Source organism: Nicotiana tabacum, chromosome 10 (genome assembly GCF_000715075.1).
Source record: "Nicotiana tabacum cultivar K326 chromosome 10, ASM71507v2, whole genome shotgun sequence".
Taxonomy (NCBI): domain Eukaryota; kingdom Viridiplantae; phylum Streptophyta; class Magnoliopsida; order Solanales; family Solanaceae; genus Nicotiana; species Nicotiana tabacum.
In genome coordinates, this window is record NC_134089.1 from 1320178 (window position 1) to 1346614 (window position 26437).

General features: G+C 39.1%; 1 protein-coding gene across 1 annotated transcript in view; it reads right to left on the reverse strand.

The window, feature by feature from the left end:
* Window positions 1-25543, reverse strand: part of LOC107773859 (beta-fructofuranosidase, insoluble isoenzyme 1-like) — a 29514-nt gene extending 3971 nt beyond the window's left edge. The window contains exons 1-2 of the mRNA NM_001325170.1: window positions 25287-25543; window positions 24046-24410 (exon numbers count right to left, since the gene is read on the reverse strand). Coding sequence (NP_001312099.1) covers window positions 24046-24410; window positions 25287-25488 — 567 coding nt within the window. The 5' untranslated portion in view covers window positions 25489-25543. The remainder of the gene's footprint in view (window positions 1-24045; window positions 24411-25286) is intronic.
* Between the last annotated feature and the right edge of the window lie 894 nt (window positions 25544-26437).

Genomic DNA, 26437 nt, shown 5'->3' on the forward strand with positions numbered 1-26437 from the left:
TAAATGGATAGGACAAATTTTATATCTTATTTTTTTGGATAATATTTATCTAAGAAAATTGATTTTAATGGCAGAGCGGTTGTTTTGGAAAATTTACTGCTGCTTCTTTGCTCAACGAGTTTTTACCATCTTTTCTGAGAACGAGTCTTTTGTCATTTGCTATCCCTTTTGTTGCGTATTGTACACGGGTGAAACCGAGATCGTTGGACACCTCGGTTTTCGATGGAATAAACGGAGCAGAGATACGACCGTAAGGAATCGGAATCGGGGCAAAGAGCCCCTCGAGTCGGGGTCCGGGCAGAATACCTGCCCTGGAAGAATCGGGGCTACGTCCCCCATGTCCAATTCGAATCCCAAAACTTCGGAGAACATTACCAGATAATCGAGCACGACTAGCAAAGGGCCGTGATATCCATGTCAAGCCGGATGTCATGGCGTGAATCTCGTCACGTATCGGCAGAAAATCTGTGATTAGCAAAACGAAAGATTTTTACCTTTTATGGAATTGTACTTAGGGTAAAACTCCCCTACTATATAAAGGGGAGTCTGACTATTCATTAGACACATTGTAATATGCATATCAAGGCAATATACTCTTATTTTCTCTGTTATTCAAAGTTCTTACTTTTGTTCATCATTTCTTCATTAGTGCGGGCCCGGGATCTATGGCAGGCATTTCATTAAGATGTTACTGAGTCCGGGGTCATTCCTCTTAATTGGTTTGACAATTTATTACGTCCTTTATCTGTTTAATCTAACGTTTTTTTATCATTTGTATTGAATTAATCTGCATATCCTTAAAACCACATATAAATTCAATTGTTATCCGTTTTTGAGGGTAAACAGTTTGGCGCCCACCGTGGGGCTAAGGATAATAGTGACAATTTGATACAAATTTTCATAACACACTCTTTTTTACACTTGTTCTTTGAGCTTTTAGTTCCACATCAAATCAAAAATGTCAAACTCCCAATCTGCCAATTTGAACGTTGATTCTGAGTCCGGTCACCATGGCGAGAACAACAACGTGGTGTCCAGTAACGAGGTGCCCCCTGTTGACCCTAACGGAGTCCCAGTCGTGGATCCGATCGATGCTATCTCATACCTGGCTGTCGAAGCAAACTTGACTTGACCCTGAAAACAACATTCGCGAGGGAGCCCGATCGATAGCCCGGAGTACATACGACGGCGAAGTTGATGGGATCAACTTGTGGCTGATATTCGAAATGTTACAGGCTCAACATACAGCAATAGCCTAGTTGCAGAACCAAAGCCGCGCCCCCAGCAGAGTTGAGCCCGAACCATACCGGGAAAATGCTCGCAGAAATGAACCGGTCATAAAAAGGCCGGGCGAAGCTGAACCCGGGACCAACCCCGAGATAATAAAGATGCTTGAGGAACTGACAAAACGGGTGAAATCGGGAGAAAAGAAAATCGAAGCCAACGACAAAAAAATGGAGATCTATAAGTCCAGGGTCGATCAAATCCCAAGAGCACCACCGATACTGAAGGGCCTGGATTCCAAGAAATTTGTCCAAAAGCCTTTTCCTCCGAGCACAGCTCCAAAGCCGATCAAAAAGAAGTTCCGTATGCCCGAAATTCTGAAGTATAATGGAAAAACTGATCCAAATGAACATGTGACCTCCTACACGTGCGCCATCAAGGAAAACGATTTGGAAAATGACAAGATCCGTTTTGCTGAAAAAGTTGAGAGACCTTGTCAAAAGGAGCTATGATATGGTATCACTACTTACCCTCTAATTTTATTGACTCGTTTGCTATGCTTGGAGATGCCTTTGTAAAAGCGTACGCCGGGCCCATTAAGGTCGAGACTAGGAAATCAGACCTTTTCAAAGCAAAGCAAAGAGAAAACGAGATGCTCAGGGAATTCGTGTTGAGGTTTCTAATGGAACAGGTGGATCTGCCTCCGGTCGCGGACGATTGGGCCGTTCAGGCATTCACCCAAGGACTCAACCCCCAAATCTCATTGGCTTCACAACAGTTGAAACAAAATTTGATAGAGTACCCGGCGGTAACTTGGGCCGACATCCATAACAGGTACCAATCAAAAATTAGGGTCGAAGATGATCAGCTCGAGGCCCCTTCCGGATCCGTTTATCCCATCAGAACTAGTGACAGATCCAAAAGAACCGTCGATCATGAAACAAGATTGAACAGGGATATGTATCAACCATACAATGGAGATCGAAGGGGTAATGGGCCCGGACGCAAGATTACTCACTTGAAATAATAATTTACTGAAAAATTACTTTCACTCTACTATTTTATTCATCAGTTATTATATATTAATTTTGTTTCGCGAGAATTACAAAATTAATATATGAATAACTTAGAGATAAAATATATAGACTTGGTAATAGAGTAATTAAAAATCATCATTTCAGCACAGTGTGAAATGTAAATAAAAAGTTTCAAGCCAAGAATATATAAAAACTAAGATAGTATTATAAAATATATCAAGCTTTATCAACTATCCCAACGAAAAGAGATTACTCCATTATGGAGTAAGAAAAGCTAAAAAAGATATTTAGAAGACTAGAAATATTTAAAAGATTAAGGAAATACTTTTACTATAAGAAAAGAAGACTAAGACTAGTTCTTGTCTTACAAAGATTGAATCTCCTTATACAAAGAGAGCTTGCTATTTATAGGAAAAGATGAGTAGCTTTTGTCATGTTCCACCTTTGCGAATGTGAAATCCATGTATGCAAAGTGACATTTGTATATGTAGATTCCATATATGCAACTATGTCACTTGTGCTTCACTCTTGACTTCATGAGTTAGTCTTGCAAATGTAGGTTCCATGTATGCGAATGTGACCTTTGCAAATATAGATTCCACACATGCATATATGACTCTTTTGCTTCCATTCTAGACTTCATGATTAGACTTGCAAATCTAGGTTCCATATATGTAAATGTGACCTTTGCGTGTATAGATTTCACATATGCATCTATAACTCTTTTGCTTCCATTCTTGACTTCATGAGTTAGACTTGCAAATGTAGGTTCCATGTATGCGAATGTGACCTTGCATATATAGATTTCACATATACAACTATGCTCATTTTCATCTCTAATTATCTCTTTCCATGCCCATATGTATATTCCATATTTACGAATATGAAGATGATGTGTGCAACTGTGGCTTTGCTTCATTCTCTTGTCTTTTAGCCTCTTTCCTTCTTTTCATAATTTCTTCTTCCTACAATATTTGTTAGAAAATATGCGAGGATTGGATATCATTATTCATATTTTATTTTAAAAACTTATTTTTTACATATGAAATTACATGAATAATTTATATCCATCATTTTAGCCATTGTTATCTGAAAAAAGCTTGAAAAGTATGAAGAAAGGTTGAAAAAAGAAAAGTCGAGTGCGCTGATTTGGGTAAAAATTAGGTAAAAACTTGCAACTTACTGAGAAGTATTGAAGAACGGAGATAAAAATATTAGAGTGTGAAGAAGGGTAGTGATTTCCTGAAAACTCGAAGGTAGAAGCTTGGCCAAAAGGTAAAAAATGAACAAATGAGGAAAGTATTTATAGAGGTTTTGCGCCATTTTGCATTCAGGGATGACCTGCCGATGGCTAACGCGTATTTGAAATCATAATGACATGACAGACGGGACGTTTCAGATTCTTTGTCGTTTCTGTCACGACGTATTGATGAAGGAATCAAAGTGCATATGTCGTTTCTCGTCGTTTCAGTAAACTTACTCCCCGAGAAACGAGGGGACTATCTATAACGGGTGAAATCGAGCCCGTTGGACACCTCTGTCACACCTCCTTTTATGCCCCCAAAAAGATAATGTGTGTTATGGATGGTTGGTTAAAGAGTATTTCCAATTAAAGTGACAAATTTGAGTAGGAATTATTTTATTTATAGAGTCGCCACTTGGAATTATTTTTTTGGGTGTTCGAAGTCACCTTTTATTTGAATCCCTAGTCAAAGGAAAGTTTGACTCTTTTATTATTGGTCTTCGAAAATAAAGTCCGGGTAAGAAATTCTGTTGACCGAGGAGAAGGTGTAAGGCATTCCCGAGTCCCGTGGTTCTAGCATGGTCGCTTTATTGACTACAACTTGGCTTGAGTTGATTTTGGATTAACTATGATTTATTTATTTTCATGTTTTATCTATCCGCTTTTGAATGCTTGATTATTCGTAATTAAGGATTATCTTGAAACGAGTCACGCGTACATGTTCCCATTTTGTTTGGCGCATTAAAAATCATGTCATGCGTGGATGCACACAATTGAGAACACTTTTATTATTATTAAGATTGTTCCGTCAGAGTGGCGAGAACGCATACATTGCCTTTAATTTTGGAAATCGTAATAACGTCACGCGAACGTATACATAATCACGATAATTTGATTAATTAAGAGCGCGCCTAAAGCATTCTACGAATATTTATGAATTATTATTTTTTCTAAATTTGAGATTATTACAAGGCATGAGAATTATGGAAGGAGTTATTTTGGAAGTCAAGAAATATTTTAGCAATTTAAAGTATTGACATGTAATCCATATATATTTAGAGATATTTGCAACTTAATTAGTTCCTAGTATTCTATCTTTTGAGTTATTTTGAAATCTATTAATTTATAATAAATGAGCTATCTTATAACTCAACTCAATCACATTATTACCGTCGGAGCCTCTTACCCATTTAAATCTAGTACTTCCTAAAGTATTTCTTTACTAAAGTCTAAAAACTCCAATTTAATATACTAACTCATGAGCTAAAGGAAATCCATCAACGTAAATAAGCAACTCACAATCTCAAACATTCATTAAATTACTTTCAAATAAAATAAAGATGCCAAAAAGAATAATGAAATAATTAAAGAAAATTTTCCAAAGAACCAGTCAACATACCAACCAAGACAAATATTTTAACTAAAAGAGACAAAAATATATAGCCCAAAACTTTGTTAAAACTATATCTGGAAAGGGACAGAAATATATAGCCCAAAGCATTGTTAAAACTATATCTAGAAAGAGTTGAATTAATATATATATATCAAGATAACGAACAAAAGAACACGCTAACACAGAGTAATGCTGAATGAACTGAAATAAATTAAGGGGAAAAATAGACCTTTTATTGCTGGATTTTTCAGCGTTTACAATGAAGAGGAGCTCCAGAAAAATGCAAGTTCAAAATGATCTACGAATGAGAACTCCGCCGAACCCGGCGACCTCGAGCTGAGCCTCACTCTAGTGGTGGTTTCCGGCAGCATTTGGTTATAGATTCGAGGTTCTTCTGGGTTTTCGTAAGTATTTTAAGGGTGGTTATTGGACTGTAATTTTCAGCTGGGTTTTGGGTTATTCCAAATGTAGAGAGAATTGGTCGAAGATGGCAGAACTCCGACGAAACACCGACAAGGCAGGGAACTAACAGAGAATGGCTTACATGACTAATTTTAGGTAGTTTATGGTGGTTTTTCAACTGCTGTATGAGAAAGGAGAAGCAGACAAGAAAGAAGATGAAAAGTTTTTGGAGGCTTTAGTTGTGCGTTAATCTTCTCTTTCTCTCGTTTTCTTTTCCAGATATGTATCTCTCTCCCCTCTCCTTGAATTGGGGGTTGTTTTTAATGGGTAGGGAGAGTGGTATGGAGTTTGTGAATGGGGACAAGCATGGGGGACAAGGGAAAGTGGAGAGGGGACAAAGTGTGGGGGGACAAGTATGAGGGCAAGCATGGGGATAAGAAAAAGTGGAGTGGGGACAAAGTGTGGGGGACAAAGAGTGGGGACACGCGTGGGAAGATGGGAGCGAGAAATATTCAAGCACGGTAAAAAATTAGGTGCTCACAGCATGCCCCTCTTTGCTTGGAAACATTAAAAGTTTTCAGGCAAAGATAAAGTGAGCAGTGTGACTAAGATTTGACCATATCGTTATTCAAAAGAGGAAGAAAATAAAAGAAAAAGGTGCAACCGAGTCCTGGTTTTGGACAGCCTACATATCCCGGGTTATAAGTGAATCAGGTTGCGTGTAGTTCAAGAAGAATGATGGAGTGATGAGTTCGAAAGTCGAGCTAGGTTCCGTCGAGGCTCCGGTCCGGGACCCTGTTATTACATCAAAATCTAAAGGAACTAAATAAGCCTATCAGCTATAAGTTACAAGATTCCTATTTATAAGTGTTCTGAACCTTGATCTTGAGTCTTGACTGGTTGTTCATGCAGACTCTGATATGAATCTTGATGCTTGCTAGCTGTAGGTGCTAGTTCATTCTTCTACGGCTTCTTCTGAGCAAAACGGAAAATATGAAGCTCGTAACTTCAGTCATGTTTTGAGCAGTCCATATCATTTCCATCTGCTTCTGTATTTGGATTCACTTTTTTTTTCCTTTCCTTTTCTTTATTTTGGATTCAAACTTCTTCTTTTGTTCATCTCGAATCTTGTGCCTCGAGGTAAAACCTGCTCAGACATTACAACAAACAAAAAAACAAAATTTTTCTGCCCCAGTTTTCACTAGGAAAAATTTCGTGAGTTATTGTAACAAAATTCTAAACTACATCTTTATTAAAAGTAAATAAATAAAAAAGAAATTAATGGTGTACCCTGAAAAGGTCATGATGATTTTTTTTATTGTCCCAAAAGAATGTCTCAACTAAGGATTTGTGTACCTTATGTTGGGAAAATGTGATCAGAGAATGGGATACCCTATATTGGCAATGATACCAGGGAGTGGTGTATCCTGCATTTAAAATCAAATCAACTAGGAAGTGGTGTACCCTATGTTGGAGAACACAGCTAGGAATTGGTGTACCCTATACTGGTAAGGAGATCAGGGATTGGTGTACCCTATGCTGGTAAGGAAATATAATCAGGGGATTGGTGTACCCTGTATTACTGAGAAGAAAATATAAATAGAGGTTGGCACCCTGTATTACTGAAAAAGAAATGTAACCAATGGTTGGTGCCCTGTATTACTAAAAAGGAAATGTAACCAGGGGTTGGCGCCCTGTATTACTGAAAAGAAAATGTAACCAGGGGTTGGCGCCCTGTATTACTGAAAAAGAAATGTAACCAGGGGTTGGCGCCCTGTATTACTGAAAAGGAAATGTAACCAAGGGTTGGCGCCCTGTATTACTGAAAAAGAAATGTAACTAGGGGTTGGCGTCGTGTATTACTGAAAAGAAAAATGTAACCAGAGGTTGGCGCCCTATATTACTGAAAAGGAAATGTAACCAGGGGTTGGCGCCCTGTATTACTGAAAAGGAAATGTAACCAGGGGTTGGCGCCCTGTATTACTAAAAAGGAAAATGTAACCAGGGGTTGGCGCCCTGTATTAATGAAAAGGAAATGTAACCAGAGGTTTGCGCCCTGTATTACTGAAAAGGAAATGTAACCAGGGGTTGGCGCCTTGTATTACTGAAAACAAATGCTGAATCCCCTTGGCGAAAAGATTCTACCAGGGTTAAACTATGAAAAGAGAGCCTCGACGAATAGTACTTCTACTCGGAATATAAGTTGTATCCCCCTAGGCGAAAAGTTTCTACCCGGGTTAAACTACGTAAAACAACATGAGCGAAGAGTACTTCTACCCGGAAACATGAGCTGGATCTCTCTAGGCGAAAAAGGTTCTACCTGGGTTAAGCAACGTAAAACAACCTGAGCGAAGAGTACTTCTACCCGAAACTATGAGCTGGATCCCCCTAGGTGAAAATGTTCTACCTGGGTTAAGCTACGTAAAACAGCCTGGGCGAACAGTACTTCTACCTGGAACTATGAGTTGGATCCCCTTAGGAGAAAATAGTTCTACCTGGGTTAAGCTACGTAAAATAACCTAGGCGAAGAGTACTTCTACCCGGACCTATGAGCTGGATCCCCCTCGGTGAAAAGGTTTTGCCTGGGTTAAGCTATGAAAATGAGAGGTATGGACAATAGTGATGCATGCTGAAGATTTTAAGGAGCTTACATTTGGTGACATTCGTCCTTTGAGAACCGCCATTCTGCACTATTTTGTTCCTGCTTCAAACAAAGAAAATTTGTGAGTTTTTAAAGTGGTGGTCGGTTTGTGGCCTTGATGCACTGAAGAGTTTGAGTTCACGGACACCCCGTTGTCGAAGAACTGATTCTATTAGAGTGGTACCGAGATGCTCGGATACTTTGTATCGTTTTCTGGAGACTTTGTCTTTATGACGTCTCCCCTGGCTGTTTCATACCCGGATGTCCACGGTACCGTTAACCCTTGTATCTAAGGCAAAGCAATTTTTCTTTAAAATCAAACCTAGTTGTCTTGCACTCAGAACCAATTTGTGTTTGTAGTGCTTATCAACTTTTCTCATGAAGCAAGTATTGCTTAGGCGACCTTTTCAGTTTCTTTGAGACACTTTGTCCGCCTTATCAAAAGAGATCACAGATGGATTCCTGCCTTCGTCAATGCCGTATATGCTCCAAATTGTGCTCGGTATAACGGGAAAACTATAGACAGTTTTACAGCCATTTTTGCTTTGCTTTTGATGCAAGATTAGACCAAAAGGGAATCTAAGAAAAATTATGGAAAATAATAGAAGAGCAATTGGAAGTGAAAAAGGAATTGTGTCTAAATAAAAGGTGTCCCTTTCGGGGAGAGAAATAAGGAGACTTATCTGGAGACATGTGCCGACTTCAATGAATCATGACATGCATTTTGGACTGGACGCCTGATCTGTCTGAGCTGTCTAATTCTCAAAATACGTCGCAAATGTTGATCTTGAAACTGTGTTGGTTGTGCTCATGCTGGAGCATCGAAGACCCTCATTCGGCTAGTAGCGCCCTTTGCGGGTTTTCGCTAACTGACCTCTCTCATTTATCTAATCACAGTTGCCTTATGGTGCCCATCTGGTTTTCACCAATAATAATCTTGCATTTCTCTGCTCACTGTCGCCTTACAGTGCTCAAACGGGTTTTTACCGATAAGACTCTCTCATTTCTTCTTTTCTTTTCTTTTTTCTTTTTTCTTTTTCATGCGGAAGGTTGGCCAATGCCCCTGGCATGGGGACTTCAAGTATTCTCAAAGATCGATCAGAAATTCTTAAAAGAAAAAGGCGAAAAGAACCTTGAACTGAATTACAACGTTTGGAACTGTTTCTACGGGAAAACCGTAAGATAAAAACAAACTTCTGCCCCAATTTTGGAGTATTGGGAATATGAATTTTTGTTGCGATGGGACCGAACCCAGAGTAAGGCTGCCTACATATCCTTTCGGAATCAGGTCGACGTAGTTCAATGACTCAAAAAAATGGTGACACTTTTGGTAAGAAAAATGGAAAACAAGGAAGAAAAATACAGGTTAAAAGGGGTAACAAAAGGGTGACACTTGCTTGGAATAGCGAGTAATGGTAGCCTTCGTCATCTCGATCTAAGAAAATCATTTGTGAAAGTTCCACAGTGGATATATATCAGACATAATATCTTTTGACTGCATTTACATTAATAGTCATGTCTGGTACCCGTCCTTCTTCATCTACCAAGTGCAAGGCCCCTTTTGGTAACACTTTCTTGATGATGTAGGGTCCTTTCCAGTTTGGGGCGAACTTTCCTTTAGCTTCTACTTGGTGTGGAAGAACGCGTTTCAGAACGAGTTGGCCTACCTCGAAATGCCTTGGACGCACTTTCTTGTTGTAAGCGCGCGCCATTCTTTGCTGGTATAACTGGCCAAAGCACACTGCTGCTAGCCGTTTTTCATCAATCAGCATTAGTTGTTCTAATCGGGTCTTTACCCATTATGTATCTTCAATCTCCGACTCCACAATGATCCAAAGAGAGGGAATTTCGACTTCAGCCGGTATTACAGCTTTCGTCCCATATACCAATAGATAAGGAGTTGCACCAACAGATGTGCGAGCAGTCGTGCGGTATCCCAAAAGAGCAAAAGGCAACTTTTCATGCCATTGTCTCGAACCTTGGATCATTTTCCTAAGAATCTTCTTGATGTTCTTGTTCGCTGCTTCAACGGCTCTATTGGCTTTTGGCCGGTAAGGGGTAGAATGGCGATGCATAATTTTAAATTGCTCGCATACCTCCTTCATCAAATGACTATTGAGATTGGCTGCATTATCAGTGATAATGGTATTTAGGATACCAAAGCGGCAGATGATGTTGGAATGAACAAAGTCTACCACTTCTTTCTTGGTGACTGCTTTGAAAGTGACGGCCTCCACCCACTTGTGAAGTAATCAATTGCAACCAAAATGAATCTATGCCCATTTGAAGCCTTTGGCTCAATTGGCCCAATAACATCCATTCCCCAAGCAACGAAAGGCCAAGGAGAGGACATGGGATGCAACTCCGAAGGTGGCGAGTGAATCAGGTCACCATGAATCTGGCATTGGTGACACTTGCAAACAAAATTGAAGCAATCTCGCTCCATTGTAAGCCAATAATACCCTGCACGTGGAATCTTCTTCGCCAAAACATATCCATTCATGTGAGGTCCGCATAAACTCGAATGCACTTCACTCATGATCCGCTCAGCTTCTATGGCATCTACACATCTCAACAAGTTCAAATCTGGGGTCCTTTTGTACAAAATTTCCCCATTCAGGAAGAAACCGCTGGCGAGCCTCCTTATAGTTCTTTTTTGATCTCCTTTGGCGTGCTCTGGGTATTCTCTCATTTTCAGGAATCATTTTATGTCATGATACCATGGTTCACCATCTGGTTCTGTCTCAATTGTATTGCAGTAACTGTGTTGATTCCAAACTTGGATTTCTAGTGGATCGATATGGGTGTTTCCCGGATAAGGGAGCATCGAGGCTAAAGTAGCCAAAGCATCGGCTAGCTCGTTGTGAAACCTGGGAATGTACCTGAACTCGATGGATTTGAATCTTTTGCTCAAATCTTGTACACATTGTCTGTATGGAATAACCTTGATGTCTCGAGTCTCTCATTCGCCTTGGGCTTGCCGGATAAGCAAGTCAGAATCTCCCATAACCAATAGTTCATGCACATCCAAATCGAGGGCCATTTTCAAACCCATGATACAGGCTTCGTATTCTGCCATATTATTGGTACAGAAGAAATGAAGTCTGGCCGTTGCAGGGTAATATTGTCCAATAGGTGAGACGAGGATTACCCCAATCCCAACTCCTTTGATATTGACAGCTCCATCAAAATACATTTTCCATAGAGGGTTGTCGTCTGGAACTACTTCCTCTATTGAGTTGACCTCTTCGTCTGGTAAGTATGTGGTAAGTGTCTTGTTCTCATCATCAACTGGATTCTCTGCCAAATGATCGGCCAAAGCATGTGCTTTCATCGCTGTGCGAGTGACATAGACGATGTCGAACTCTGTGAGCAGGATTTGCCATTTTGCGAGCCTGCCGGTGGGCATTGGCTTTTGGAAGATATACTTCAGAGGATCCATTCTGGATATGAGGTAAGTAGTATAGGCCAAAAGATAATGTCTCAAGTTCTGAGCGACCTAAGTCAAGGCACAACATGTCCTTTCTAAAAGGGTGTACTTAACCTCATAATTGGTGAACTTCTTGCTCAAATAATATATTGCTTGTTCCTTTTTGCCTGTCGCATCATGTTGCCCCAGAACGCATCTAAAGGAATTATCCATCACCGATAGATATAAAAACAAAGGCCTACCAGGTTCAGGTGGGACCAGTACAGGGGGTTTTGATAGATAATCTTTGATCCTGTCAAAAGCATTTTGGCAATCGTCTGTCCACTTGATTGCAACATCCTTTTTCAGCAACTTAAAGATGGGCTCGCACGTGGTTGTGAGCTGAGCAATGAACCTACTGATGTAGTTCAACATTCCGAGCAAACTCATGACCTCCTTTTTGTTCTTCGGGGGTGGCAAATCTCGAATGGACTTTATCTTAGATGGATCCAATTCGATGCCTCTCCGACTGACTATAAAACTGAGGAGTTTCCCAGATGGAACCCCAAACGCACATTTGGCTGGATTGAGCTTAAGGTCACACCTTCGAAGCCGTTTGAAGCACTTTTTCAAGTCATTCACGTGATCAGCCTGTGTCTTTGATTTTATGATGACATCATCGACATATACTTCAATCTCTTTGTGCATCATGTCGTGAAAAATGATGGTCATGGCCCTCATGTAAGTTGCCCCTGCATTTTTTAAACCGAATGGCATGACCCTGTAACAATAGGTACCCCACTGAGTGGTGAAAGCAGTATTTTTTGCATCACCCTCATCCTTTAGAATCTGGTGGTACCCAACATAGCAATCCACGAACGACTATATCTCATGCTTTGCACAATTATCTACAAGAATATGGATGTTCGGCAAAGGAAAATTATCCTTCGGACTTGCTTTGTTCAGGTCTCTGTAGTCAACACAGACTCTAGTTTTTCCATCTTTCTCTGGCACGGGCATAACATTTGCCACCCAGGTGGTGTATCGTACGACTCTAACAACATTGGCGCTCAATTGCTTCATTATTTCCTCTTTGATTTTATCACTCATGTCCATTTTAAATTTTCGCTGCTTCTGTTGGACTGGTGGAAAATCAGGATACGTGGGAAGCTTATGAACCACTAAATCGGCACTTAAACTAGGCATATCATCATAAGACCAGGCAAACACATCTCTATACTCAAATAAAAGTTGAATCAAGGCATCTCTGATTTTTTGTTCAGTATGAATGCTTATCTTTGTTTCTCTGACTTCTTCATGACCTCTGATATTAATTGGCTCAGTTTAATTGAGGTTGGGCCTAGGCTTGTTTTCAAATTGTTCCAACTCTCTTTTTATTTCATCAAAAACCTTATCTTCATCATATTCGACCTCTTGATGATTATTTCGAAATTAGACATCTTTTTGAGATCTGGGCATGAATTCCGCATGCATATCATGTTATTAAAGCCGGCATTAACAAAACTGAAATGGAAATAAAATGGCAGGAATTAGGAAAAGGAAAAGATACAAAATTTAATACGAAACTGAACTGCATTTCATTGAATTTGAAAGGATAGAAGGGTTAACGTCAAAATAAAACAATCATACTAAGATATTTGGATTACAACCCTGAAAGTAACCCAAAGTACAAAAGAAAGAAACTGCAAAAGTCAACTACCAAGACTCCTTCCTTGTGGGGAGAGGAGTTGCTTCCCAGTTATTGAGCATGGTGTCTGGGCCAATTAGTTGCATATCGGCACGACTAGTGCCTTCACCAGCCTGGATCATATTCACTTCACAAGACATCTGCCTGAGGCCATGGCAAATTTCATCAATGTTTGCATGCGCCGTGGAATTTTGACCATGTTTGAATCGTGGCTCGACAAAAGTGTAGAAAATGTGAGGGATAGGTTGCTGCAAGACCCACCTGTACTTTTTGCGGTGCTTGGCTTTGTCTTTATCCGCTTGTGTTGGCCTGAAGCCTAAACCAAAAGTACCCTTGTTACTGAACGGAGAAATGGGTTCTGAAATTCCTTGCAATGATGCCCCCAAACCTTTTCCTGGCTCATAACCTTGTCTCATCATAAGTGCAGCCACCATTACAGATGTGGCGGAGAGACGCGGATGTAGAATGGGTTTTCCTTCCTCAACATGGTCCACATCAACCACTTCGAAAGCCTGATAGACAATAGACTCACATCCTTCTTTGGCCTCAATACATGGGATTAACGGGTCTTTATAAATGGATGACTCGTCTTCTCCGTGAATAATAATTCCTTGTCTGTCGTGCTCGAATTTGAGCATCTGATGTAAGGTGAATTGCACAGCTCGGGCCGTATGGATCCATGGCCTTCCAAGATCAACAGGCCCAATCATCATAATGAGGTTGATCTCCCCAATAGTATCTCTCGCTGCGCCATCAAAAGCCCGGATGCGAACATTGCTGGGTCGGATCCTGTCTGTATTGATCTTCATACTTTGCAAGGTAGAGAGTGGGCATACATCTACACTCGAGCCTCCATCAACCATGACTCGCTTCACATAATGCCCCTCATATTTGACAATCAAGTGCAAAGCCCTATTGTGACCGGATCCCTCCTCAGGAAGTTCATCATCAGTAAAGGAAATTTTGTTCACCTCAAAAAATCTATTGGCCATCTTCTCTAACTGATTCACGGTGGTATTCTCTGAGACATGTGCCTCGTTCAGGATTTTGATTAGTACACGGGCATGCTCTCCTGAGTGTATGAGCAGAGATAACAGAGAGATTTGGGCAGGAGTCTTTCTCAGCTGGTCAATGATTGAGTAATCCTGAACTTTCATCTTTTTCAAAAACTCCTCCGCCTCTTCTTCAGTGACCGGTTTCTTTATTGGCATTTGACCTTCTCTGATTTGCTTAGCCTTCCTCAACTCTTCTGGAGAGTAACACCTCCCTGATCGAGTCAAACCTCGAGTTTCCCTCACTTCTTCTATGATTGACTTGCCTTTGTAGGTTACTACAGTTTTGTTGTAGTTCCAAGGGATGGTTTTCGTATTTGTTACACGGGGTTGTGTGGCAGGCCTGATTATGATCGGCTCTATTATACCCGTCGTACCCCCCTGATTCTCCTTTGTGATGAGTGACCTCCAAGGAAGTATAACTTTGGGCTTGGAACATTGGAGCGAACTTCCAACCTCAAGATTTTTGGAACAAATAAAGTTGCCCTTTTTGAGCTCTGGGCACCTTTCACAATCAACGGTGCATCTAGGCTTGGACTTACTTCCAGTTTGGTTCCCTCTTGAATCGTTACCACTGTCATTTCTGCTCGACCAACCGGCTTGTATTCATGATCTCGGCCAATCATTCCCATAAAATGAACATCATTATGTACTGGCAACGGGTTATTGGTCATATTAGGAGGGTCCTCGCCATTCGTGACTACAATCAATTTTTCAACAATGAGTCTTTCTATGGCTCTTTTCAGGGTCCAACAGTCATCAGTGCTATGCCCCGGAGCGCCTGAATGATATTCACATCTAGCATTTGCTTAAAATCCGTGTGAATCGGGATGCATATGGTGGGGAGCGATGGGTCCAATCACGCCCATCTGCTTCAACTTCTGGAACAGACTAGAGTATGATTCAGCCAATGGAGTAAATTTTTCCATCGGCCTCTGCTCTCGACCATAATCCTGCCTAGGACGAGCATTGTAGGGTGCCCAAAAATTTTGCTGCTGAGGTCGGGGGAATCTTGGAGCTAGTGCCCGTACCTGTTGATTGGGAGGGCGAGCATATGATTGAGCATTAAACACTGTATATTGTGGCGGTCCCACAGAGTACTGAGGAATTGGCGGGGGATAGTGATGTTGAGGGTAGCTGGATTGCCCCTGCTGAACTTGCACATAAGGGTGCGATGCCCCTCTTTGAACTTCCCTAGATCCCGAAGTCATCATGGACCCTTCTTCTCTCTTCTTTCTATTTGCCAAACTTCCCGACCCATTTTGGATAGCTTGGGTGGTGGCTTTGAGAGCAGCTTGACTTACAATTCTGCCAGTCTTGAGGCCATTTTCGACCATTTCTCCTATTTTGATCGCTTCCGCAAAAGGTCTACCCATTGCGGACATCATGTTCTAAAAGTAATTAGGCTCTTGAGCCTCCAGAAAAATAGTGATCAACTCGTGGTTATCCATAGGTGGCTTAACTCTAGCTGCTTGCTCCCTCCACTTGATTGCATACTCTCTAAAGCTTTTAGTCGGCTTTTTCTTCATATTGGACAGGGAATTGCGATCCGGCACAATATCTATGTTGTATTAAAATTGTTTGACGAAGGCTTGGGCCATGTCGTCCCAGACATGCCAGTGAGAGATATCTTGGTCAATGAACCATTCGGAGGCTACCCCCACAAGACTTTCCCCAAAATAAGCCATCAGTAATTCTTCTTTTCCACCTGCACCCCTCAGCTGGTTGCAGTACCTTTTCAAATGGGCGATAGGGTCGCCGTGTCCATCATACTTCTCGAATTTTGGGGTCTTGAACCCTGGTGGCAAATGGATGTGAGGGAACATGCATAGATCACTGAATGAAACACTTTTGTGACCCCCTAGTCCTTGTATGTTCTTTATATTCTATTCAACACTTTTCATTTTCCCGGCCATCTCATCCGGCTCAACCGTCTTGGCAAGCTTTTCATTTTCCACTGGTGACTCGTACTAAAGAGTCTGATTACATGGAACCGAGACCCCGAAAGCCATATTTGGAGAGTAGTATTGGCCATCATAAGCATGAGATGGTGGCTCGTTGATTGGCCTCGTCACAGGAGGTGGAGGCGGGATTGTGTATGTCGGTGCGCCAGATACGACTAGAGGAGTGTTCTTGACCGGTGCGACTAGAGGTCGCATATTAGAGGTACCAGGAGCAACGTGGAGGCTGTAGTTTGGAACATACCCTAGTGGTAGAATGTGGTCGCTCATTGCATGGAGCGGTAGTTGAGTAGCCAGGGGTACTGTGGAAGTTCCCTCTGAGGGACCCCGGGGTGGAGGCTGACCAGACACCCAAGCTTGATATACATAAGACAATTGCTGTCTCAATTTTCTTATTTCCTCCGACTCTTGTTCAACTGATTGACCCTGGGGGTCGTCACTGATCAGCTCGATCTCATCATTATTGGCCATTACTACTGCTCCCTTAGATCTAGTGAAGTAATGGTGTGTTGCCAGTTTCACCACAAACCAACCACCTTAAGCTTACTACGTAAGAGACAGTAAACGTGTTAGGGTTAAGCATTTTATAGATATGAATCACACATAATGTGTCATGCTCCTATCATTGTCACTATTTCTAGCATGCTTTTGGAGGCTTCATGTTTCATTCCGGCTTATGAGGTAGCTTCTTATTGACGCTCTTATTTTCTTCTTCTTCTTCTTCTTCACTTTTTATGAAATTTTGAATTTTTTTTTAAAAAGAAGGAATTCTAAAGAAGGAAGAAAATATTTTGGATTTTGATTTGAAGCTTGTTTTTGTTCTTTTTTTTTCGAATGAAAGGCTTCGAAAAAGAAGGAAAATATTTTTGGATTTAATTTCCTTTTGGATTTTCTAAGGAAAGAATTCTAGAGAGGGAATCAAGGAAATGGAAACTATTTTTGAATTTTTCTTTTTTTGAAAATTGGGGCCGGAACCGATGAGGTTTGCCTACGTATCTCATATCCTGTGAGAATCAGACCCGCGTAGTTCGGTGGATGAGAAATAAAATAGATAAACTAACTATTTTTTTCATATACAATTAATCCGACAAAATCTCCTAGCAAAGAAAATATTTTCAATTTTTGTTTTCGATTTTATTTTTTGTTTTTGTTTTTTTTTGAATTGGTGAAAGAAAAACTTCTAAAGAAGAAAAAAGAATTTTTTGAATTTTGATTTTTTTTAAAAATTTTAAAAAAAAATTCAAAAGAAAGAAAATATTTTTTTGGATTTTGGGTGAAAAACTTTTTTTTTTTTTTTAAAAAGGAAGAAAATATTTTTGGATTTTTGGTCTAAAAAAAAGAAATTTCTAAAGAAGCAATTAAAGGAAAATATCTTTTGGGATTTTTGAAAATTGGGGGCCGGAACCTATGAGGTTTGCCTACGTATCTCACATCCGGTGAGAATCAGACCCGCGTAGTTCAGTGGAATCGACTATGTTCTTCTTCTTTTTTTATGAAAATTAATCTTTAAAAACCATATGCACTAAACCACATCATTTTTTCTCTTTTCGTTCAACTGATATATGCTAAAGCCAGTCGACATACAAGCCTCCCAAATAATGCAATAAGTAGCACGTAACATGACATAATGGTCTCAACAAAGTCTGTCCTAAAACAGAACTCGACCTCGGTGTCGAGTGCTGCTAAGTCAAATGCACATGATGCAAATAAAGCGTAGCCTACTAGGGATATTCATTGTTTGTGGCTTGTTCTTCTAAGTTTGTAAATCCTAAAGGAGATGGTATCTAGACCTGACTTACCCGGGCGGACAACCCGAGCCGAGGAGTGTCAAGCGTCACCAGTAGTAGAACAGCACTGGCTAGCTAACGGCTCTCCCGCCTAAACATGTGTGACTAAATCCTTCACAGAAGCTGGTAGGCTAACTGGTTTTATCTCAAGACAGAAATTTTGTGATGCTGGTAGGCAAACATAACATAACTAATTATCAGAAGACTCAGAGGGATGCGAGAGAAGATACAATTTATATGTACAGTTTAACAATATCAAAACGATAAAAACTCGACAAGTAACACATTAGGACCAAATAAATCACAATATATACAAAAATTAATAAAGCCAAATAAAGTCAATGTACAAGCTCAAATTCTTGAAGTCCCCAGCAGAGTCGCCAAAGCTGTCACACCTTCTTTTATGCCCCCAAAAAGATAATGTGTGTTATGGATGGTGGGTTAAAGAGTATTTCCAATTAAAATGACAAATTTGAGTAGGGATTATTTTATTTACAGAGTCGCCACTTGAAATTATTTTTTTGGGTGTTCTAAATCACCTTTTATTTGAATCCCTAGTCAAAGGAAGATTTGACTTTTTTATTATTGATCTGCGAAAATAAAGTCCGGGTAAGAAATTTTGTTGACCGGGGAGAAGGTGTAAGGCATTCCCGAGTGTCGTGGTTCTAGCATGGTCGCTTTATTGACTACAACTTGGCTTGAGTTGATTTTGAATAAACTATGATTTATTTATTTCCATGTTTTATCTATCCGCTTTTGAATGCTTGATTATTCGTAATTAAGGATTATCTTGAAACGAGTCACGTGTACATGTTCCCATTTTGTTTGGCGCATTAAAAATCATGTCATGCGTGGATGTGCACAATTGAGAACACTTTTATTATTATTAAGATTGTTCTGTCAGAGTTGCGAGAACGCATACATTGCCTTTAATTTTGAAAATCGTAATAACGTCACGCGAACGTATACATAATCACGATAATTTGATTAATTAAGAGCGCGCCTAAAGCATTCTACGAATATTTATGAATTATTATTTTTCCTAAATTTGAGATTATTACAAGGCATGAGAATTATGGAAGGAGTTATTTTGGAAGTCAAGAAATATTTTAGCAATTTAAAGTATTGACATGTAATCCATATATATTTAGAGATATTTGCAACTTAATTAGTTCCTAGTATTCTATCTTTTGAGTTATTTTGATATCTATTAATTTATAATAAATGAGCTATCTTATAACTCAACTCAATCATATTATTACCGTCGGAGCCCCTTACCCATTTAAATCTAGTACTTCCTAAAGCATTTCTTTACTAAAGTCTAAAAACTCCAATTTAATATACTAACTCATGAGCTAAAGGAAATCCATCAACGTAAATAAGCAACTCACAATCTCAAACATTCATTAAATTACTTTCAAATAAAATAAAAATGCCAAAAAGAATAATGAAATAATTAAAGGAAATTTTCCAAAGAACCAGTCAACATACCAACCAAGACAAATATTTTAACTAAAAGGGACAGAAATATATAGCCCAAAGCATTGTTAAAACTATATCTAGAAAGAGTTGAATTAATATATATATATCAAGATAACGAACAAAAGAACACGCTAACACAGAGTAATGCTGAATGAACTGAAATAAATTAAGGGGAAAAATAGACCTTTTATTGCTGGATTTTTCAGTGTTTACAATGAAGAGGAGCTCCAGAAAAATGCAAGTTCAAAATGATCTACGAATGAGAACTCCGCCGAACCCAACGACCTCGAGCTGAGCCTCACTCTAGTGGTGGTTTCCGGCAGCATTTGGTTATAGATTCGAGGTTCGTCTGGGTTTTCGTAAGTATTTTAAGGGTGGTTATTGGACTGTAATTTTCAGCTGGGTTTTGGGTTATTCCAAATGTAGAGAGAACTGGTCGAAGATGGCAGAACTCCGACGAAACACCGACAAGGCAGGGAACTAACAGAGAATGGCTTACATAACTAATTTTAGGTAGTTTATGGTGGTTTTTCAACTGCTGTATGAGAAAGGAGAAGCAGATAAGAAAGAAGATGAAAATTTTTTGGAGGCTTTGGTTGTGCGTTAATCCTCTCTTTCTCTCGTTTTCTTTTCCAGATATGTATCTCTCTCCCTTCTCCTTGAATTGGGGGTTGTTTTTAATAGGCAGGGAGAGTGGTATGGAGTTTGTGAGTGGGGACAAGTATGGGGGACAAGGGAAAGTGGAGAGGGGACAAAGTGTGGGGGGACAAGCATGAGGGCAAGCATGGGGGACAAGAGAAAGTGGAGTGGGGACAAAGTGTGGGGGACAAAGAGTGGGGACACGCGTGGGAAGGCAGGAGCGAGAAATATTCAAGCACGATAAAAAATTAGATGCTCACAGCATGCCCCTCTTTGCTTGGAAACATTAAAAGTTTTTAGGAAAAGATAAAGTGAGCAGTGTGACTAAGTTTTGACCATATCGTTATTCAAAAGAGGAAGAAAATAAAAGAAAAAGGTGCAACCGAGTCCTGGTTTTGGACAGCCTACATATCCCGGGTTATAAGTGAATCAGGTCGCGTGTAGTTCAAGAAGAATGATGGAGTGATGAGTTCGAAAGTCGAGCTAGGTTCCGTCGAGGCTCCGGTCCGGGGCCCTGTTATTACATCAAAATCTAAAGGAACTAAACAAGCCTATCATCTATAAGTTACAAGATTCCTATTTATAAGTCTTCTGAACCTTGATCTTGAGTCTTGACTGGTTGTTCATGCAGACTCTGATCTGAACCTTGATGCTTGCTAGCTGTAGGTGCTAGTTCATTCTTCTACGGCTTCTTCTGAGCAAAACGGGAAATGTGAAGCTCGTAACTTCAGTCATGTTTTGAGCAGTCCATATCATTTCCATCTCTCTCCCCTCTCCTTGAATTGGGGGTTGTTTTTAATGGGTAGGGAGAGTGGTATGGAGTTTGTGAGTGGGGACAAGTATGGGGGACAAGAGAAAGTGGATAGGGGACAAAGTGTGGGGGGACAAGCATGAGGGCAAGCATATGGGATAAGAGAAAGTGGAGTGGGGACAAAGTGTGGGGGACAAAGAGTGGGGACACGCGTGGGAAGATGGGAGCGAGAAATATTCAAGCACGGTAAAAAATTAGGTGCTCACAATCTTGATTCTCGATGGAGTAAATGGAGCAGAGACATGACCGTAAGGAACGGGAATCGGGGCAAGGAGCCCCTCAAGTAGGGATCCGGGCAAAACACCTGCCCTTGGAAGAAAATGGGGCCACATCCCCCAGGTTCGATTCGAATCCCAAAACTTTGGAGAGCATTACCAGATAATCGAGCATGACTAGCAAAGGGTCGTGATATCCGTGCCCAGCCGGATGTTACGGCGTGAATCTCGGCACGTATCGGCCGAAAATCTGTGATTAGCAAAACAAGAGATTTTTATTTTTTATGGAATTGTATTTAGGGTAAAATTTTCCTACTATATAAAGGGGAGTCTCACTATTCATTAGACACATTGTAATACGCATATCAAGGCAATATACTATTATTTTCTTTGTTATTCAAAGTTCTTACTTTTGTTCACCATTTCTTCATTAGTGCGAGCCCGGGATCGAAGGCAGGCATTTCATTAAGCTGTTACTGAGTTCGGGGTCATTCTTCTTAATTGGTTTGATAATTTATTATGTCCTTTATCTGTTTAATCTAACATTTTTTATCATTTGTATTGAATTAATCCGCATATGCTTAAAGCCACATAAATTCAATTATTATCCATTTTTTTTTAGGGTAAACACATATATTTAAAGATAGTGAATTTCAAAAAATAATTAAAAAATGGGCATTTTTTCAAATTAACATACATACAATAACTTTTAAATGGAGAAGTAAGGATTTATATATTCCAAACTTACTTGAGACTAAGACATATTTGTTACTGTCGTAACATAAATATAATAACGTGGTATATTACCTCTTATACCAGCAGTAATAACGGAGTCAATTATTTAACGTACCATCGAGGTACATACATATGGTAGGGAATGTGAAACATGCTTGCAACTAGGATAACCCAATGCATAAAATATCCTGCGTTCATGCTGGGTCCGAGAAATGGCCGCACCTAAGAGGACGTGAAGCATTCTTACAACTGATCTATTAGGTTATATTAGATGTACCCATACTCCAAGCATTCAGAGTTTCAATCTTGATTTTCTCTGTGCCATTATTGAAAGCAAATAAATGTGTATTATCATGAATTGCTAATGTTGGATAAACCCTTGATGTTATGCATGTTTTCCCACCAGCACCAAAACTTTCCACTACTGAGTTATCAATCTGAAAATATACAAATAGTAAAAAGTCAATAAAAAACAATTCACAAGAGAGGAGAGAGATATAGAGAGAAAATTGAACATATTGAGTAAAATATGATGAAGACAAACTTACCAAGCTCCTAAGAGATAGCTTCTTGCCTACTAAATCAACATCCACATATCCAGCAAATGACGGTTTGTACATTGCTTCACTATGCTTAAGGGTAGACCTGCCCATCAAATAACACAAGGTTAGATATTTCAACTACACTAATGGCAAGTTAACTTAACAAATATCATTTGGTTAATTGTAAAGCAGTTTATCCTAGGTGATTTTATTCCTTACGATAATCAGGTCAGAGCTAGAGTATTACGTACGGGTTTGGATGAACCCAATGGATTTCTTTAGATCATATATTATTTGTATTAGAAACATAATTTAATATATATAATATATAATCGTGAAAGGGGAGCCTTGGCGTAACTGGTAAAGTTGTTGTCATGTGACCAGAAGGTCACGGGTTCGAGCCGCAAAAACAGCTTTTAATGCAGGGTAAGATAGCGTACAATAGATCCTTGTGGTCCGGCCCTTCCCCGGACCCCGTGCATAGCGAGAACTTAGTACACCGGGCTGCCCTTTTTTAATTTTATAATGTATAACTGTGAACATAGTAAATAAAACGAGCTATGAGTTCGGTAGTAAGTTTAGAATCTATAGAATTCAAATTCTGGCTCCACCTCTGATGATAAGAGGGAGAAGTTGTAGAATAATCACAATCACATACCACCATATAGTTGGATTTTGGGTGAAGAAACATACCTTCTAGCATCTGAGCACATGAGAACTTTATAATTTCTTTGGGCCTTGAAAACTCTGAAGAAAACAGGTGTGTATTCTTCCAAGTTTTTAGAAGCTAATGTGACAAGCCCAAATGGCCCAAGCCCACCTTGAATAGTCGAACCCTTAATAGCACAAACATCTTGGGCATAAAGGTCGGCCCATTTAGGATTAAATTGCTCTGCCTTGTCCAAGCTTGAAAAAGAGAATGTTACTTCAACATCAGCCTGTTAATTTTCAAACTAGTTAGATCGGCTATATAAATTCTCACTAACTCATCTTAAATAATTATTATATATATAAAAAATAAAATACTATATAATATTAGAAGTATGCATAAATATCTAAGAAGGGAAAAAAAATATTTGAATTACGAAAAGTAGAAAAAAAGTCAACCTGTGCAGGTGTGATTCCTTTGACTTCAACCATCTCCCCTTTGTTCAACTTCTTGTTGCTCAATTGGACCATTTGTTTTCTTAAGGTTTCTAATTCTTCAACGGGCCATTGAACCAACTGTTTACCACTAGGGTCGAGCCATACTTTGCGCGGAATAGCTTGAATTCCAGCCCATCCTTTCTTAATATCATCGTCGGGTAAAATATCCGATTCATTAGTCCAACCCCATACGATTCTTCGATTCTTGACAGGGTCATAGAACGATTTAGATGCATAAAAATTGCCATAGTCGAGTCTCAATCCCTTCCAACCATCGATAAAAGTGTTATCTGGAATGTACCTATCTTTTTTACTGTCGTACGTACCAATAGTGTAGTACTCAAACCTAGTAACATCAAGACTATTTTTAAGGACATATTTAGTATTCTCACCATAGTATGATGCATCTAAACCTTTAGTACTTTGCAATGATACAGGATAAAAATCAGGACATTCCCAATTTCCAGTATTAGCAGATGAATGGAGTGGGTGTTTAGCCTTAACCCATCTTATAAAGTCTCTACTCTTATACAATATTGCTAATCCCCTTTGTTTTCTCAAACTCCCTACCAAAATTCTCCAATGACCATCTTGGCCCATCCAAGCTGTTGTCGGGTCGCGAAATTGGGTCTTGTTGATACTGATATCGGGGACGATTAACGGGTTGTTATCGGGCTTGATCCATTCACGGAGATATGGATCGGATAAGTTGGCGGGGACGGCGTAATTTTGGACTTGGGTTTTATTGGAATCTACTAGTCCAGTATATAAAATAATGGGCTTGTTACTAGGGAGAATGGTTGCTGATCCAGACCATGTTCCATATTTGTCAAATTTTTTAGATGGATAAATTGCAGGCTCTAAATGAATCCAATTAATCAAATCTTTTGAAACTGAATGAGCCCAAACAATATTACCCCAAACTGATCCTTTTGGATTGTATTGATAGAATAGATGATAGATTCCATTGTAATACATTGGAGCTGTTGGAAATAACATGAAAATCACATAAGTGTAACTATTGGTGATTGTATATAGTACTATTGAAAAAGATTTAAGGAAAAATAAATAAATAAACTTACCATTAGGGTCTGTTGCATATATTAAGGCATGCATCAACAGAGACCATAATAAAAAAAATGATTAGTTAAAACAATTGAATGAACATTGAAAAATTATCAAATAATTATCAAATACATGTAGAAATTACATCCATTGACGTTAAAAATAGGTGGTCTTTAATTTTTAACCTTGCTCCCCCTGGGCAAACATTTATACAACAACAACAACATACTTTGTGTGATCCCACAAGTGGGGTGTACTGCAAACCCTACCCCTATCTTATGTGAGGTAGAGGGGTGGAGATAGAGAGAAAGTAGACGATTTTCTGAAGTTTAATCTCCTCTATAATGCAATACTTTTAATAAAATTGCATCATTAATGCATGAAACAACAGAAGAATAAATTATAAGAGAGCGCATAGATATAGTATTCGAAAATAATGCAGAGTAAACATAAATATGGGACATGTGGTAAAGTTGTAGAACGTTCACTATTAAACCATATACTTAAACCAAAATTCGAAAATAATGCAGAGTAAACATCAATACGAACACGTGATAAAGTTTTAGAACGCTCACTGCTAATTAAACCTTAGACTCAAAGTCATGTTTAAGTCGAATTGTGACAATAGAGCAATATTCGAAAAGAATGCAGAATAAACATCAATATGGGATAGGTGGTAAAGTTTTAGAACGCTCACTACTAAACCTTAGACTCAAACTGGTGTTTAAGTCGAATTGTGATAATAAACCAACAGAGAAGATAGTTGGGAGGGGAGAGGAAGAAGATGAACGTACCATTGATCCAATGCTTTGGTGGTTGAAAATGGAAACCAGTTCTGTGGACATTTTTGACATTAACAGCACTTGAAGATTGTAAGTCTATATAAACTTTGTGGGAACCAAACACTCCATTAATATTCGGAAAAACTACAATGAAACTAACTAAGGAAATTGCAAAAGTATCCCAAAGAGAAGAGCTTTTCTTAAAAAACTCCATCTTTTTGTTTTTCTTTTCCTTAATTTTTGTGATGTGGAGAAAGAAACTGAAGGAATGAAGAAGAAAGGAAAGGATGTTTGGAGTATTTATAGACAAAACCAACTATATATGATGAGTGGATAATAAAAGGGATGATTTTGGATTTTCTTTTTCTTTTTCTTTTTTATTAAATAAATGGATAGGAATTAATAAATTTTTTGGATAAACTTCAAATATAACGATGGAGCAGTTGTTTTAGAACATTTGCGTCTTCGAGTTTCCTTTTACTTGCCAGCTTTTCTTACACGAGCTTTTCTTTTTTCACTTTTTTCCCATGATCATATAGAATTTTATACTATTAAATTAAATTGACTTATACAATTGAATAACATATAGGAATGGTAGGAATTGCACTTTCACGAGGACAACGATATTGTAGTTGCAGTTCACTGATTGTAATTGTACCGTGCACTACGTGATACGTCCATGCAGGGGCAGGGTTAGGAGCCCGCCTATAGTTCGGCTAACTTTCGCTCAAATAGTATATTCGTGTTAAGAAATTCATTAATATGTATAAATATTAAATTTAGAATCGAATTATTTGCACTAATTTAAGTTGTCGTTCTAAAATTTAGGACTCATAAAATTAAAATCATAGCTTCGCTTCGACGTTCATGGTTCAAATTTCACCAACAAAACCTTCTTGCTCTTCTAATTTTTCCTCATGGCTGCTCCTTCCAAACCCATTAAACATAAAACAAAACAAAAAAGATTTAGAATTTGAAGTTTCTAAGTTTTGAAGTTTATTTACCCGAAAAATCGAATAACGTTAGATTTGTGTATGGTTCTAAGGATATGCGATACAATTTGATATAAATCGTGTAGAGAAATAGAGATATGTATATTCTTGACTGTGAAAATGCAAATAGTGGGCAATAAGAATGAATGAGATAAAGTAAAACAAACACAA